Source organism: Xenopus laevis, chromosome 2L (assembly GCF_017654675.1).
Source record: "Xenopus laevis strain J_2021 chromosome 2L, Xenopus_laevis_v10.1, whole genome shotgun sequence".
Classification (NCBI taxonomy): Eukaryota; Metazoa; Chordata; class Amphibia; order Anura; family Pipidae; genus Xenopus; species Xenopus laevis.
Window position 1 is genome coordinate 131,081,817 of NC_054373.1, and position 16,337 is coordinate 131,098,153.

Sequence of the window (16,337 nt, forward strand, 5' to 3'; positions counted from 1 at the left end):
CCTTGAACTTGATCCAAACTAAGATATAATTAATCCTTATTTGAAGCAAAACCATATGTTATGTTTAAACAATGTTTTAGTAGACTTAGGGGCATATTTATCAAGGTTGATTTTTTTGGCCGAATAGGTCCATTTTTGATCGAACAGGTCTGTATTTGGCTGAATTAAAATAGTTGGAATCGAAGTAATAGAGCATTCGATCGAATTAGAACCAAAGTTTTTTCCCAAAAATTTTTTTTCGAAGTCCACCAATTGACTCCAAATAGGTTCTAGGAGGTCCCCCATAGGCTAAAACAGCAATTCGGCAGGTTTTAGATGGCGAATGGTCGAAGTCTAATTTTTAAAAAGACAGTACATGATAAATTTCAATATTCAAATTTTTTTCAAATTCGAATAGAACATAAAAGTACACAAAAAATAGCTAGAAATTCGAATTTTTGGAATTTGAAAATTCACCTCAACCTTTGATAAGGGCTCTTACAGACGAGCGTTTTTACCTGCGCTCCCCTGCGTTCCGTTCTTCTGCGTTCAGCCGCAGGGGAGCGCAGTGATAGACGCATTACATTTTTTCGAATGGGGCTGTACTCACACAGGCGCGTGTAGGCGCCGAATGCAGGTTGAGATGCAACATGCTGCATTTTTCCTGTGTTCGGCACCTACACGCGCCTGTGTGAGTACAGCCCCATTGGAAAAAATGTAATGCGTCTATCCCTGCGCTCCCCTGCGGCTGAACGCAGAAAAACGGAACGCAGGGAACGCAGTTAAAAACGCTCGTCTGTAAGAGCCCTTAATCTGCCCCTCAAGGTATGAAGAAACAAATTATAGAAATATACGCTTTTCCAAATGCCCCAGGTCCCGAGCAATCAGTATAACAGGTCCCATACCTGTATATTAATCATTTATTTTGTGACTTCAAAGGTTAATGTTTCAATTGATTTTAGGTTTGCCACCTTTGCTGATGGCTGAACACTGAACACGGGGGGTAGGGCAGTCATGTAAAAACAGGCATGATGACATCAGAGGTGGGCACAATGATGATGGTGGAGTTATGACACCAGTGCAAGGCTATGACATCACTTAGATGCAACTGGCTGGATTTCTATCCAGTATTCTCATTGTTTTAAAGTGTTGATGCACAGGTGGTCAAAACTGAACAGGTGGCAACCCTAATTGATTTGTATATAAGTGACCTGCTAAAGGTTGTGCTTGTGCGAAAGTAGCCCATTTAGTCACAAAAGCTATTGAGGGCAAATGAATTACTCATTGTAAAAAGCACACATTTAGCACACATTTGGGGGAACCTTTTAGCTTTATAGTAGCACCACGTGCAGCACTTGAGAGCGTGTATTTTTTATATGTGTCTCCTAAGTCTTTATCTGGAGCCCTGCTATTAGCTAAGTTTTCTCAGGACACCGCCTTCACAAAAGACTATGTACAACACAGGGGGATTAGAACAATCACACAATATGCAACTCTCAATAAACAAATCTCGCGCGCGCGGCTGAAACGGCGCCAAATTTCCTGAGAGGAAAGGGGGCGGTTTCAGAAAAGCGCGTTTCCGCTGCAAACTGAGATTGTTCCATCTTGCGCGCCGTAGTTGTATTGTGTTTGTGCGATTCTGTGGAAGCCGGTGTTAGAACGGTGCTGCTATCTGCAGGCCAGGGTTTAGAAGAGGATGGCGCATACTGTTCAGAACGTGACCCTGTCTCTGACTCTCCCCATAACGTGTCACATCTGTCTGGGCAAGGTAAGGCTCCATGCTTGTTATTACCGGGGTCTCTCCGCCTACACCTGTTGGCTCACAGCTCTGCTGATGTTTCTTATAGCCTACCGTATCAGTGCCACGGGTGCTGCTGGGAGCTGTAGTTTAGCAGCAACTGTATGTAATTATATATTTGCACATTTGTAAAAGAAATTCTTTTGTATAACTTTCTGGGGTTTGTTGTTATTGTGTTAACTAAGCTTTAGTAAATCAGCTGGAGCTGTGAGTTTTCTTTACAATCCGAGGGGCAACTTGCCCTTGTGTATAGCCCCTCTGCTTGGTGCTGTCAGTTGTGCAGTGTCCGCTGCTCCTGTGGTCCTGTTGTGTCACTATGGCAATAGGCTTAAAGTGGTGGTTCACCTTTAAGTTAACTTTATTACTAATTCTAAGCAATTCATACATTGGTCTTCATTATTTCTTTATTGTTTTCGAATGAATTGCCTTCTTCTTCTGACTCTTTCCAGCTTTCAAATGTGGGTCACTGACCCCACCTAAAAACAAATGCTCTTTAAGGCTACACATGTGTTGTTATTGCTACGTTTTAGTAATCATCTTTCTGTTCAGACCCTCTCCTATTCATATTCCTGCCTCTGATTCAAATCATTTCAGGGTTGCTAGGATAACTTGGACCCTAGCAACCACTGCTGAAATTGCAAACTGGAGTGCTGCTGAATTTAAAGCTAAATAACTGAAAAACCACAAATAATAAAAAAAATTAAAAGCAATAGCAAATTGTTTCAGAATATCACTTTCTACATCCGTGATCCCCAACCAGTAGCTCGTGAGCAACATGTTGCTCTCCAACCCCTTGGATGTTGCTCTCAAAGCAGGTGCTTATTTTTGAATTCCTGGCTTTGAAGCAAGTTTTAATTGCATAAAAAATAAGTATAGTGCCAAGTAGAGTCTCTTGTAGGCTACCAGTCCACATAGGGGCTACCAAATAGCCAATCACAGCCCTTATCTAGCACTCCAAGAACTTTTTTCATGCTTGTGTTGCTCCCCAACTCTTTACATTTGAATGTGGCTCATGGGTAAAAAAGGTTGGGGACCCCTTGCTCTACATCAGGGGTCCCCAACCTTTTTCACCCGTGAGCAACATTCAGATGTAAAAAGTGTTGGGGAGCAACACAAGCATGAAAAATGTTCCTGGGTGGTGCCAAATAAGGGCTGTGATTGGCTATTGGTAGCCCCTATGTTGACTGGCAACCTACAGGAGCTTCTGGTTGGCAGTACATCTGGTTTTCATGCAACCAAAACTTGCTTCCAAGCCAGGAATTAAAAAATAAGCACCTGCTTTGAGGCCACTGAGAGCAACATCCAAGGGGTTGGGGAGCAACATGTTGCTCACGAGCTACTGGTTGGGGATCACTGCTCTACATCATACTAAAAGTTAACTCAAAGGTGAACAACCCACTTGCTGGAGGTGCTCCATTCACCGTTATATCACATTCCTCTCATTGACATCACATGTAGACTCATAAAAACAAGAATCCATCCCGGTTTATCTAATTGGATTTTCCAGCATCCCTTAATATGATTTATACGCCAGGCAAAACTGGTCAATTTGCAGCTGTGTATAATTGATGCATTGTTACCTTTTAGCTAGCGTTTGAAAACTAGTACAAACAGAACTTGTGTATATAGTTTAGACAGGCCAATCCCAAAAATGCACGACTGTATTTTTGGAAACCACAATTAGCCATTGTTTTAATGAAACCAATGCTAAATAGACAGTCAATGTTTATTAGGCTAGTGGGAAGCAGTTTGTGCTTCTGTGAACTTAAAAATGTAAGGGCCTATTTTAAATCCCAGTTCGGAGCAGAGGAGACCCTGATGTTAAACATAATAACAATTTGACGGTTGTATGAAAGATGTTTAGGAATTAATGGTTTAAGGGAACCCAGATCTCTCTGGTCATGGTCACACATCTGCACAGCAACCAGGACTAGTAACAGCTAGAGGTATACCAAGAATTTAAATAACTTCCAAGATATAGGGCAAAGTTACCATTTCAATTTTTAGTATACAGATATGGGACCTGTTATCCAGAATGCTCGGGACCTGGGGTTTTCCATAATTTGGATCTTCATACCTTAAATTGATACTGATGCTAAATATGTTCCAAATATTAATCTACATTAAAAGTTACTTATAGGTCATGTTGATCCTTTTTTGCTGATAGTTCTGCTTTTGTATGTAATTATTACTTGAAGTTCTTAACCTGATTGTTTTGTCAACCTGACTGTTCCTTCTCAACTTGCCAGTTAGAGTTTCTTATGCTAACAGACTCCTGCTGCACAAATATGGCAGCACCCTCATAGAGGAATATGGGGGTAAGAAAGGTAGTGTAAAAGCATCAGACAAATACTTTTATGGCAAAATTATAAATAGCATTCAAAGATAATGTTATGATGGATATAAAAAAAGGTTATTTTCTTCAGTATCTCTTTTAAGTCTACTAGAAAATCATGTAAACCTTAAATAAACCCATTAGACTGGTTTTGCCTCCAATAAAGATTACCGTATATACCCGAGTATAAGCCGAGTTTTTCAGCTTCCAAAATGTGCTGAAAAAGTCTACATCGGCTTATACTTGGGTCAGCGGTATCCGACCCGAGTAGCTGAGATTGCAGTCACTTTTTATCATTCCTATACCAACAGTTCACTTGGGGAGAGACTGCAATATCCCACAATGCCCTCTGTTGGTTATATGAAAGAATAACAGTGCGCCCTCTGTTGGTTATATGAAAGAATAACAGTGACTGCAATATCACACAGCGCCCTCTGTTGGTTATATTAAAGAATAACAGTGACTGCAATATCACACAGCGCCATCTGTTGGTTGTATGAAAGAATAACAGTGACTGCAATATCACACAGCGCCATCTGTTGGTTGTATGAAAGAATAACAGTGCGCCCTCTGTTGGTTATATGAAAGATTAACAGTGACTGCAATATCACACAGTGCCCTCTGTTGGTTATATGGAAGAATAACAGTGACTGCAATATCACACAGTGCCCTCTGTTGGTTATATGAAAGAATAACAGTGACTGCAATATCACACAGCACCCTCTGTTGGTTATATGAAAGAATAACAGTGACTGCAATATCACACAGTGCCCTCTGTTGGTTATATGAAAGAATAACAGTGACTGCAAAATCACACAGCGCTATCTGTTGGTTGTATGAAAGAATAACAGTGACTGCAATATCACACAGCACCCTCTGTTGGTTATACGAAAGATTAACAGTGATGGCAATATCAAACAGCACCCTCTGCACATGGTAGTGGGACAGTGCACACAGTAATCCGTTTGGCAATTCTCTGTCACCATCAGCTTTGCAAAGAAGTCCGGTTGATCGCTGGGGGGGTCGCTTTGGCAGAATGTGCGCTGCTGGGAGACAGGGCTGTAGTTGTGTCTAGGCTTATACTAGAGTCAATAAGTTTTCCCAGTTTTCGTAGGTAAAATTAGGTACCTCGGCTTATACTCGGGTCGGCTTATACTCGAGTATATACGGTAATTATATCTTAGTTGGGATCAAGTGCAATGTACTGATTTATTATTACAGAGGAAAAAGTCAATATTTTTTTTGAAGAATTTGGATTATTTGGATTAAATGCAGTGTGGGAGAAGCCTTTTTGTAATCCAGATCTTTCTGGATAACAGATCCCAGACCTGTACTTGCAAATAACCTTTTAGTTGATCATTGTTTTGTAATAATACTTAAGTATGATTTATTATAATATGTATTCAATTGTAGTTCATAATCAATCAAATCATGCATTGATTGTGAGGCCTTCATTTTACTGTTCTTCCTTTTCAATCTTTCTTCTATTCATTTTCCATTCTTACTCCCTAGCTGCTTCCTTGTTGTTAGGTTAAGGAAGCCCTAGCATCTAGATAGCAGTTAAAATTTGGAGCCTATAAATTTGGAAGTAATCCAGAAACCTTAAATGTGAAGACTAATTGCAGAATGTCTTAGGGGCCCATTTATGATTGTCTGTCTTTATTATGCCCGGGTAATAATAAAGGAAGCCCCACTTGAGTTTACTAGGTGTTTGAAGGTGAACAACCCCTTTAAGGCCCATTCCTATGAGCTATGTACAAGTTGTATTCCTGTTATTGTAAGGAGGTTAACAACAAATGTTTGCTAAACACTTCTGCTTTATTTAAAGGTGCGGCAGCCTGTCATCTGTGTCAACCACCACGTCTTTTGTACAGTGTGTATTGAATTATGGCTGAAGAACAATAACCAGTGCCCTGTCTGTAGGGTGCCCATTACCGCTGAAAATCCCTGTAAAGACATAATAGGTATTTACATTATGTATGTAATCTATTGATTTACCGTTGTCCTTTAAAATCCTGTTCTAATAAGAAAAATAATATATGGAAAGTATCACTATGAACTCATTTAGCACATTGCAGTCCAGACTATTCTTAGAGTTTATAAAATAAGCGCCTTTCATTTTAATTTGTGGTCCAAGTTTTCTTGCACTACTTCACTTTTGTCTTTGTCTCCTATGATGTAAATTAGGGTCAGTGTCTGCATTTGCTATTTTCTTTTACCTGATCTAGACAGCAGAGGTTCTCCATAGTGATTGGTGAATCTGACCTGTTTCGCCTCGCCAAAAATTTACTGAAATGCATGTCTATGTATTGCAAGTCTATGGGTGACACTTCATTTCAGGGGCTCAAAAGTAATTGTACCAATTAAAAACTGAAAATAAAATGTTCATTTCTAATACTTGGTTGAAAACTCTTTGCTGGCAATGACAGTCTGAAGTCTTGAACTCATGGACATCACCAGATTCTGGGTTTCCTCCTTTTTAATGTTCTGCCTTTACTGCAGCAGCTTCGGTTGCTGTTTGTTTGTGGGCTTTTCTGTCCGAAGTTTAGTCTTCAATGCTCAATTGGGTTCAGATTAGGTGACTGACTTGGCCATTCAAGAATATTCCACTTCTTTGCTTTAATAAATTCCTGGGTTGCTTTGGCTGTATGTTTTGGGTCATTGTCCATCTGTATTATGAAACGCCTCCCAATCAGTTTGACTGCATTTAGCTGGATTTGAGCAGACAGTGTCTCTGAACACCTCAGAATTCATTTGGCTGCTTCTGTCGTGTGTCACATCATGGATAAACACTAGTGTCCCAGTGCCACTGGCAGCCATGCACGCCCAAGCCATCACACTGCCTCCGTTGTTTTATAGATGATGTGGTATGCTTTGGATCATGAGCTGTTCCACGCCTTCTCCATACTTTTTTCTTGCCATCATTTTGGTAGAGGTTGATCTTGGTTTCATCTGTCCAAAGAATGTTTTTCCAGAACTGTGCTGGTTTTTTAAGATGTTTTTTAGCAAAGTCCAATCTAGCCTTTCTATTCTTGAGGCTTATGAGTGACTTGCACTGGCAGTGCACCCTCTGTATTTACTTTCATGCAGTTTTCTCTTTATGGTAGAATTGGATATTGATATGCCTGCCTCCTGGAGAGTGTTGTTCACTTGTTTGGCTGTTGTGAAGGGGTTTCTCTTCACCATGAAAATGATTCTGTGATCATCCACCACTGTTGTCTTCCGTGGACATCCAGGTCTTTTTGCGTTGCTGAGTTCACCAATGCTTTCTGTTTTTTCTCATGATGTACCAAACTGTAGATTTTGCCTCTCCTAATATTGTAACAATTGCTCCGATGGGTTTGTTTTTGCAGCTTAAGGACGGCTTGTTTCACCTGCATGGAGAGCTCCATTGACCGCATGTTGTCTGTTCACAGCAAAATCATCCAAATACAAGCACCCCCCAGGGCTTTTATCTTCTAAATTGATAATGACATAACGAAGGAATTGCCCACACCTGCCCATGAAATAGCCTTTGAGTCAATGGTCCAATTACTTTTGAGCCCCTGAAATGAAGTGATTGTGTTAAAAAAAAAACTTTAGTTCCTCACATTTTTATGCAATCTTTTTGTTCAACCCACTGAATTAAAGCTGAAAGTCTGCAGTTCAACTGCATCTGAAATGTTTCATTTAAAATTCATGGTAATGAATGTACAGAATGGTAATGTACAGAACCAAAATTAGAAAAAAGTTGTATCTGTCCAAAGATTTATGGGCTGTATTTAACCTTCTCTTTGCCATCCATTTGCATTTCTTCTGGTTACCTTCTTAACATTAACATTATATAGGTGGAACAGGCGAAAATGAATGTGCTCTCGATCATTCGGTTCGAAAACACTTGCGTAAAACCAGACTAGAACTTCTTCACAATGAATATGAGGTAATGTGATTGTTGTTTTGTCTATAGATAGGTCTTTCATTGTTAGTGTGACTTAAAGGGATACTGTCCTGGGAAAAAAGAAATTTTCCAAAATGAATCAGTCAATAGTGCTGCTCCAGCAGAATTCAATTCTGAAATCCATTTCTCAAAAGAGCAAACAGATTTTTTTATATTCAATTTTGAAATCTGACACGGGGCTAGACATATTGTCAATTTCCCAGCTGCCCCAAGTCATGTGACTTGTGCTCTGATAAGCTTCAATCACTCTTTACTGTTGTACTGCAAGTTAGAGTGATATCACCCCTCCATTTTTCCCCCCAGCAACTAAACAAAAGAACAATGGAAAGATAGCAGCTCCCTAACACAAGATAACAGCTGCCTGGTAGATCTAAGAACAACACTCAATAGTAAAAACCCATGTTTCACTGAGACACATTCAGTTACATTGAGAAGGAAAAACAGCAGCCTGCCAGAAAGCATTTCTCTGCTAAAGTGCAGGCACAAGTCACATGACCAGGGGCAGCTGGGAAATTGACAAAATGTCTAGCCCCATGTCAGATTTCAAAATTGAATATAAAAAAATCTGTTTGCTCTTTTGAGAAATGGATTGCAGTGCAGAATTCTGCTGGAGTAGCACTATTAACCTGATGCGTTTTGGGAAAAAAAACATGTTTTTCGATGATAGGATCCCAACAAATAACTTTTTTTTTTTTTTTTTTTTATACAGACACTGTATTAAGAACAAGGAGTGTTTACTTATAGGTACAAGCCACAGCTTATTTTCTTTAATAAATCTGCAGTACTTTTTCTTTATGGTCATGGCACATGATCAAAGTCTGGATTTCTGCTGCTGGTATTTAACAGCAGCAGCCAGTATTTAAACTATAGACATAATACCAGGGCAATGGGCTATCCTAGGTAGAAATGTAAAATAGGTAATGTCTACCCAGTTATTCCATTATTGGGTACCTTCATACAGAATTAAGGCTCCATCAAGCTATCCCAGCTTTATAAATTAATAACAAATTTCACCCTGGACAACCCGTCAATCATGTAGTCATGTTTATTACGTATTGCAATACGCAATAAACGGATGACTGCGTGATCAATGGCCTATCATTGATACATTTGTTTATTTAGTTTTGTTCAGTCAACAAAACCTTTTTTTTTATTTATATTTATTTTTTTAGAGAATTCCGTATTTATATAGGCATACACATTAAATAATTTTTACATCAGGAAAAGTCCACTTTTGACAGCAATATAAGTTTGCAACTTTCGAAATTGTATATGTATGGCCCGCTAAAGTCTGAAAGGCACAGTGAGCTGCCTAAAATTTTAAGAGGCATTTTTTTTTTTTTTTAAACACGCAGAAATTCAACATTTATTTGTAAAATAGAATTTTCTCAGCTTGGACGTATTTAATCAAACCAGAGACTGTAATCTAATTCAATTCAAATTAAAAAACTTGATTCGAGTTTTTTTTTTTCTCCGGAAAAAAATTTGAACTGTATACATGCATTAGTGGGGGGGAAAGAGCTAAGGAGCAATCAGACTTTTAAAGACTATATCTCTTTTTCCCTAGACTATACTACTGAACCATTATTTTCAGTTCATGTATATTATGGTCTGTGATGTTTCTGCAAATGTGTCACATTTGTTAAATATTTTAGGAAGAAATCGAATCACTGTTAAAAGAGAGAGAGGAACTGAAACAAAAAAATGTAACCTTGGAAAAAGAGAGGAGTCCCACCACAACTGTCTCTTTGGGCCATGACTGTAACTGTGGAACAAAGCAGGGGACCGAGAACACTAGTTCCGAACAGAGCACATCCGAGAAGTGGAAGAAGAAACTTGAAGAAACAAATGCTGCGTCCAGGAAACTTGTAGCTGATGTGGAAAAGCTCAAGGAGGTATTTATGTTTTGTATCTTTTTAATCATCATTTTTCTAATCATGCTGCGTAATCAATATTGAAACATTATTGGGGGAAACTTGTATTCTTCCCCTCTTATGCCACTGTTTTATAGTTAGTAAGTTGTGATTTTTTAATTTGTAAATTTTAAAACCGATCCTAGTGTGGCATGAAAAAGGTGTGCTAGACTGTTGCATATATATTTTATCACTTTACAAAGGGAATTGTGCTAGTTATCGTAGGCTGAAATAGTGAACTTTGGCCAGTCAATTTGGGGGTTGCCTGTAGAGAAGGCATGGTAGTCCTGTGAAAATTTAATTTAGTCTTTGCTGATACCTGCAGATGGCAATCTTATGTGCCCTTAAAAGTCATATGAAAAAAACATGAAAAACTAATTAGCGCATTCCCTAAATTTCTTTCTGAACTAACTGCATAGCTTTGATAGCATACTGGCATCCTGTTAAGGCAATTAAATTTTTTTCGACCCCATTGTTAATTGAAAGTGATGGCAAATGTACTGTGGGTTTTTTTATTTTTTTTACATTTTATGGATGATTTTTACCTGTTTTATATTGCTCTGATTTTTTTTTTCTTTGTAGGAAAATACAAAGCTAATAAATGAGAACATTGATTATGTAAGAGAAAATTTTCGACTCAAAACTGAAGTAGACAGCAGATCACCACAAAAGTATGTCTGTTTGCCTGCTATGTTTTCACTCTTGCACAATTGGAGGTTAATAATGAATAGCTTTTTAATGGTTGCCAAAGACTGAAATACCCAGCCTCATATTCTGTTATTAGCCTGTGTTATAGGTGACTTGATAAATCTGTATTAATTAATGGCCAAGGCCACAATGATTACAGATTTGCAAGACTTGGCATTATCTGTTGTATTACGTTTGTTGCTACACTTAGTAGAGCTCTGTGCTTTGAAATGATTGGGTACTAGTTAGTTGCATGTATGGAAGGGCCTAAAATATTGCTGTTAGTTTTATAGCTACATTATTCTGCATGGGCTGGATGCAGCCAATCACTGCCTGCATGTTTAGCCCAGCTTCGACTTTGGCCTTTGGCCAGCAATGGATATTGTTAGCTCAGCAGACTTCCACTCAATTGACAAATTAATGTAACTAGGGGGAAGTAGTTTGTGTTGTTGGCGAGCGTCTCTGCTGACACTTGTTTCTTGTGGTGCTCAGACACCAGTAGAAATTCCCTTGCTGGCAGTTGCTTGAGAATCATAACTGAAAGCTAGTAATGGTAAAGGAATTCTTATAACATCAAAAGAATGTAAAGTATTCACACTAAATATTCACAGTATACTTGACTTGACCCATCATTGGGCATTTATTATTTCTTATGCTTATTTATTGGTCTTGTAAATTTCAAAAAACAAAATCTTAAGATAATTTCACAAACATTAATTAAGAATGTTTTCCATTCTGATTTTAATTAAAGAAATTAATGACTAAGCTGTAATTACCCTACAGACATAAATTATGCAAATTCTTCTATGATTTATGCACAGGGGCTTTAAAACAATGGACATGCAAAAACTAATAGCATTTCTGATTCCTCATTTAGTTTGTAGCGTGTGTTGATTTTTTTGTTTATTCACCATTGCAAATTCCTTTGTTACATTTTCTTAGAAAAAAAACCCCAAGAATTTGTTTATGGTTCTGCTTCAGCAGTTGGCACAACTATGGATTATAATTCATGCACTGTAAATAAGTATTATTTGTTTTGTAAATGTTATCTAGCTGTTGTTACAAAAAAATTAGAGGTGGTAAGCCACTACTGAAAGAAAAAAAATTAAAATTTGTTTATGAATTAGGTAGGATTTAGTCGAGGGGAAGGCAAACAGATTGATGCCAATTTTTAATTTGGGTAAGGGGAGTTAATTTGCTGCTTACTTTATTATGGAAGCGGCTAACAAGGATCCTCTGGATCAATGATACATTTGATAGGTTTTGTAGATGTGTTATCAGTGGTGACTCCCTACTTCACACTTCCAATCAAGTCTTGGACAACACTTTTTACAGTTTTCATATGAATATATCCCAAAAATGCATTTAATAACTTTTTAAATACATTTTAAATAAATTCCACATTTGGGTGCTACCCCAATAAGAAAACATATTTGTGTGCGTGTTGTCTATAACTTGTATATTAATATAATGGCACTGGGCATTGACTTTTCATTGTAGTGTTGTATAGAGTTGGTTTTTAGGAAGGCTGCATGTGCATTAGTGATAAGGGGTTCAGGATTTACGCCACCTGCACTCCCTCCATCCGAGCAGACTTCCAGGTTACTTTTATAGACCCGCGCAACGTTTATAAATGTAGAACCTGAAAGTCGGCATTTGAAGGTGGCGGGCGGGGAGAGCAGGAGAAGAGCTCAACCCACACCCACAAAGAGGAGTGCGAGGTCCGCCCGAACCGTGGGTATCGGGCCGGCCTGCACATCACTAATGTGCATATAAAGAGGCCCATCTATTAATATCAAATATAAAATTGTAGTGGTACAGGTATGGGATCAGTTATCCGGAAACCCATTATCCAGAAAGCTCCGAATTACGGAATGGCCGTCTCCCATAGACTCCATTTAATCCAAATAATCAAAATTGAAAAAAAATATTTCCTTTTTTATCTGTAATAATAAAACCGTACTTGATCCCAACTAAGCGAGAATTCTCTTGGAAGCAAAACCAGCCTATTGGGTTTATTTAATGTTTACATGAGTAGACTTAAGGTATGAAAATCCAAATTACATAACGATCCGTTATACGGTAGACCCCAGATCCCAAGAATTCTGGATACCTGGTCCCATACCTGTAATAGAGCTTTTTGAAACCACAATTAAACTCTATCCCCCATATGTAATAAAAGGCAGTAAGTTTGACCAGGAGCAGTAACCCATAGCAACCAATAAGATGCATTCTTTTAAACAGGTGACCAGTAAATGCTACCTGCCGACTGGTTGCTATGGGTTACTGCTCCTGGGCTTAGTGACTTTTATTACATAAACCTATATATCTCTAAAACCAGGGATGCCATGAAAGTTATTAAAAGATCCAAATATAAATCAGCAATTAAAAAAAAAAAAGCTGAATGATCTGAAAACATTACGAATATCTCTAAAACATCTAAAAATGTTACATTTTCAGACAACTACTAGTGGAAAAATGTCTGGAATGGTTAAAAAAAATGTCCAATAGGATCAGTGCAATTCCCTTTGACTTCTGTTAGACCTCAACTGCTTTTACTTGGCAAAGTTTTGTATTGGAGTTTTTCGTGGTTTTTACTCTTAACAAATCTTAATTTTTTTGAGTTTTAGAGAAATTTTAAAAGAGCAAATTTAGAAAAAAAATAAGATTCATGGGGGGGAAAAAAAGGAAATCCGTATTTAGTAAATTGGCCCCTTTTTTTATCTTTTTTTTTTTTTCTTTTTCTTGTATTTTAGGTTTGGAAGATTTACAGTGGCTGCACTCCATGCCAAGATTGACCAATATGAAAAGGAGATGAACAGATTAAAAAAAGCTCTTGAGAGAAGTGATAAGTACATTGAAGAACTGGAAGTGCAGGTTGACCAGTTGAAAAGGCCTGCAGATTGGAAACCGAATGAGCGCTCACACAATGAAAATCCAGTCCGGGATAAAGAGACTGTAAATTCGGAAATAGGCGATTCATCACTTAATTATGAAGGAGTGAAACTAGAACAGATGGATAAGATACCTGAAAAGGCTGAGAAAAACCAAGAGGATTCCAACAGTACGTGCCCAACTGCAAATAACCACAAATTCATTGTGAACAAATCAGAATATCTTTCACGGACAGGGTGCTCCATGGATTTTCAAAAGGACAGAAAATCGTTTCCAAGTAGCAGTTCTGCCACATGGAAGGAGAGCTTGAAGAGTCCACATGGTAAAAACTCCTCACGAAATAAGCCAAGGGAGAGCAACACACCATGTAAAGAAAAAGAAATCCATGAGTTTAGTAGTCCAGGCACATCACTGTCTTTTAGCTCTCTTCAGCTAAACAGTCCCGACTGTAAATTTACTCTTCCATCAAATCAAGTGAATGCCAAAAAACCCTTAACTCATCTTAGAAAATTAGTTTTTGATGACTCGCCTAAAAAGAGAAAACCAAATGGCTTTTCCAATGCAAATAATAATGGAGGATTGTCAAAACCTTTTAATGAACCAAAATCAGAATATTGGGCTTGTGAAGTCAAACATAAACATTCAAGAGACAAGCTAAAAGAAAGTTACGTGCAATTAGAAAGCCTGAAAAATAAAGAGGGACAGATACTGCAAGCATTACCTTCCCTGAGCAGTGAAGAAGGCAATCGCACCACAACCACTAGTGAAAGTTCCATGGATATTACTTTCTTAGATGTTAATAAGCTGGATTCCATGATGTCAACGTTGGAAGGCAATGAAAACCCTCATTACCACAGTGTTAAATCTGATGCTGTCATGCATTCAAATTCACAGCCAAGAAATGGACTTCAAGCCCTCTATTCAAATCCACATAGCCAGTGTGCTGGTGGACTTTTATCTCATGAAAGTCGGTCTTCTGATAAGTCTCACAACAATGATTTTCATACAAGTAGGAGTACTTCAAGTTTGTTGACACCTTTTTATGCTACAGCACAGTCCTACTCTTCTAAAAATCTCATGGACTTAATGGCTCCAGAGATGACCAGTAATTCCGGCTCTACATCATACACTGATAATAAAAATGGCCTTACATCAAAACGAAAGCTTTTTAACCCTATTTGTGACAGTCCTCCAAAGTCCTTTAAGCCATAAATCTTTTTTTTTTTTTTTTTTTTTTAACATTTGTGGAAAGTCATGTGATGTCACTGGTTCATCATACCAATAATATTTTATTTTTATACCTTGAAGGAAAATTTAAAAACTTAAAGCATGTTAGTACCACAGTCTGGTGTGAAGTGAATCAATGTTTTATGCAGGTAACATTAGGCTAAAGTGAATTTTATGAAAAATGGATTTATAACAAGTACATATAGTCTGACGGTTGTCTTTGGTGCTTTAATCATGGCAAAAATAAAACATCTGAAACAAAATGCCTCCTGCTCTACCCATGTCAGTGCTATCAATAGAATGTTGTGTGTATGTGCTATATGGCTTTAAAGGTGTTACTCACCTTTGAGTTAACTTTTAGGGGAAGATTTGTCAAGGGTCACATTTGTTTTTATGAACTCCCATAACTTTAAAATAAAAAAAGACCAATCTAAATTTATTTTAAAAAAAAAATTTAAGTTTTTAACTTCGGGGAATAGGCTGTATTCGAATTGCTCGAAGTATTTGCCCCAAAAAACGATGATTTTTCTAAGTCCACCAAATGACTCCAGTTGGGTTGTAGGAGGTCCCCCAAAGGCTAAAACAGCCTATTGGCAGGTTTTAGATGGCAAATGGTCTAAGTCGAAGTTTTAAAGAGACTGTACATGATGAATTTCGATATTCAAAAATTTTGAAGCATCTGGCAGTAATATACACACTTAGCGCATCATGTCGTTGCTATGATTCAGCTTAGCAACTAGGGAGTGGTTTAAATGAGAGGCTGGTATAGGAATAGGGGAGGGCCTGAATAGACTAGATAAGTAATAAAAGTAACATTAACAATAAAACTTTAGCCTCAAAGAGAAATATTTTGTTTGGCTGCTGTGGTCAGTGGCCCCCATTTGAAAGCTAGAAAGAGTGAGAAAAAGGTAGCAAATAATTGTTAAAGTGAGCTAACCTTTAAGGTTAATTTTGCTTTCTCCCTTACCTTTATTCAAATACATTTGCTTTCTTATGACATTTGTTATCCCACTATTGGCAGTTTTATTTACGACATGTCAATAGGTTTTATGGAACTTTAAAGAAAGTTCTGCTTTTTTTTTTCTAGATGGCTCTGGCCAAGTTGTCATGTTTAAACCACGCAGATATTTATAGTGTTAAGCCACTGAAAGAAAGAAGTTCCTGTTAGCTTTTCAACTGAGTAGCTATTCTACTGTTACCTTAGTGAGGGCCCCCTATCCGACCAACATCTTTTTCCAAAACCAAGGATTTCCCTATAAAGCATGTTCTATAACAGTGTTGCCTTTTGGGAAGGCTTTCCACTCGAGCTGAAATACCAATCCTAGGTCTGGCTTACAGTTTGTTTTCTGTGTGGAACCGTAAAGTTCTTCCACTCCCATCTTAGCCAATTAATTTTGTTATTGAAAACGATAAAGCCCTTTTCCAAACTATTACCACAAAGTAGAAAGCACAGAATTCTTAACAATGCCAATGTATAGTATGCCATTGAGGTTATTTACTTTAACTTGAGCCAGGAGCTCTAGCCCAAACCATATAAAAGTGGCCCAGGCAATTCCTTCTCCGCCA

At 38.0% G+C, this 16,337-nt stretch overlaps 1 protein-coding gene across 1 annotated transcript; it reads left to right on the top strand.

Moving 5' to 3' along the window:
• Window positions 1-1,622: 1,622 nt before the first annotated feature.
• Window positions 1,623-15,034, top strand: obi1.L (ORC ubiquitin ligase 1 L homeolog). The gene is given in 6 exon segments (NM_001091802.1): window positions 1,623-1,747; window positions 5,941-6,076; window positions 7,940-8,031; window positions 9,705-9,944; window positions 10,545-10,633; window positions 13,406-15,034. Coding segments are annotated over 6 exon segments (1,980 nt in total). The 5' UTR covers window positions 1,623-1,675; the 3' UTR covers window positions 14,757-15,034.
• Window positions 15,035-16,337: the final 1,303 nt, after the last annotated feature.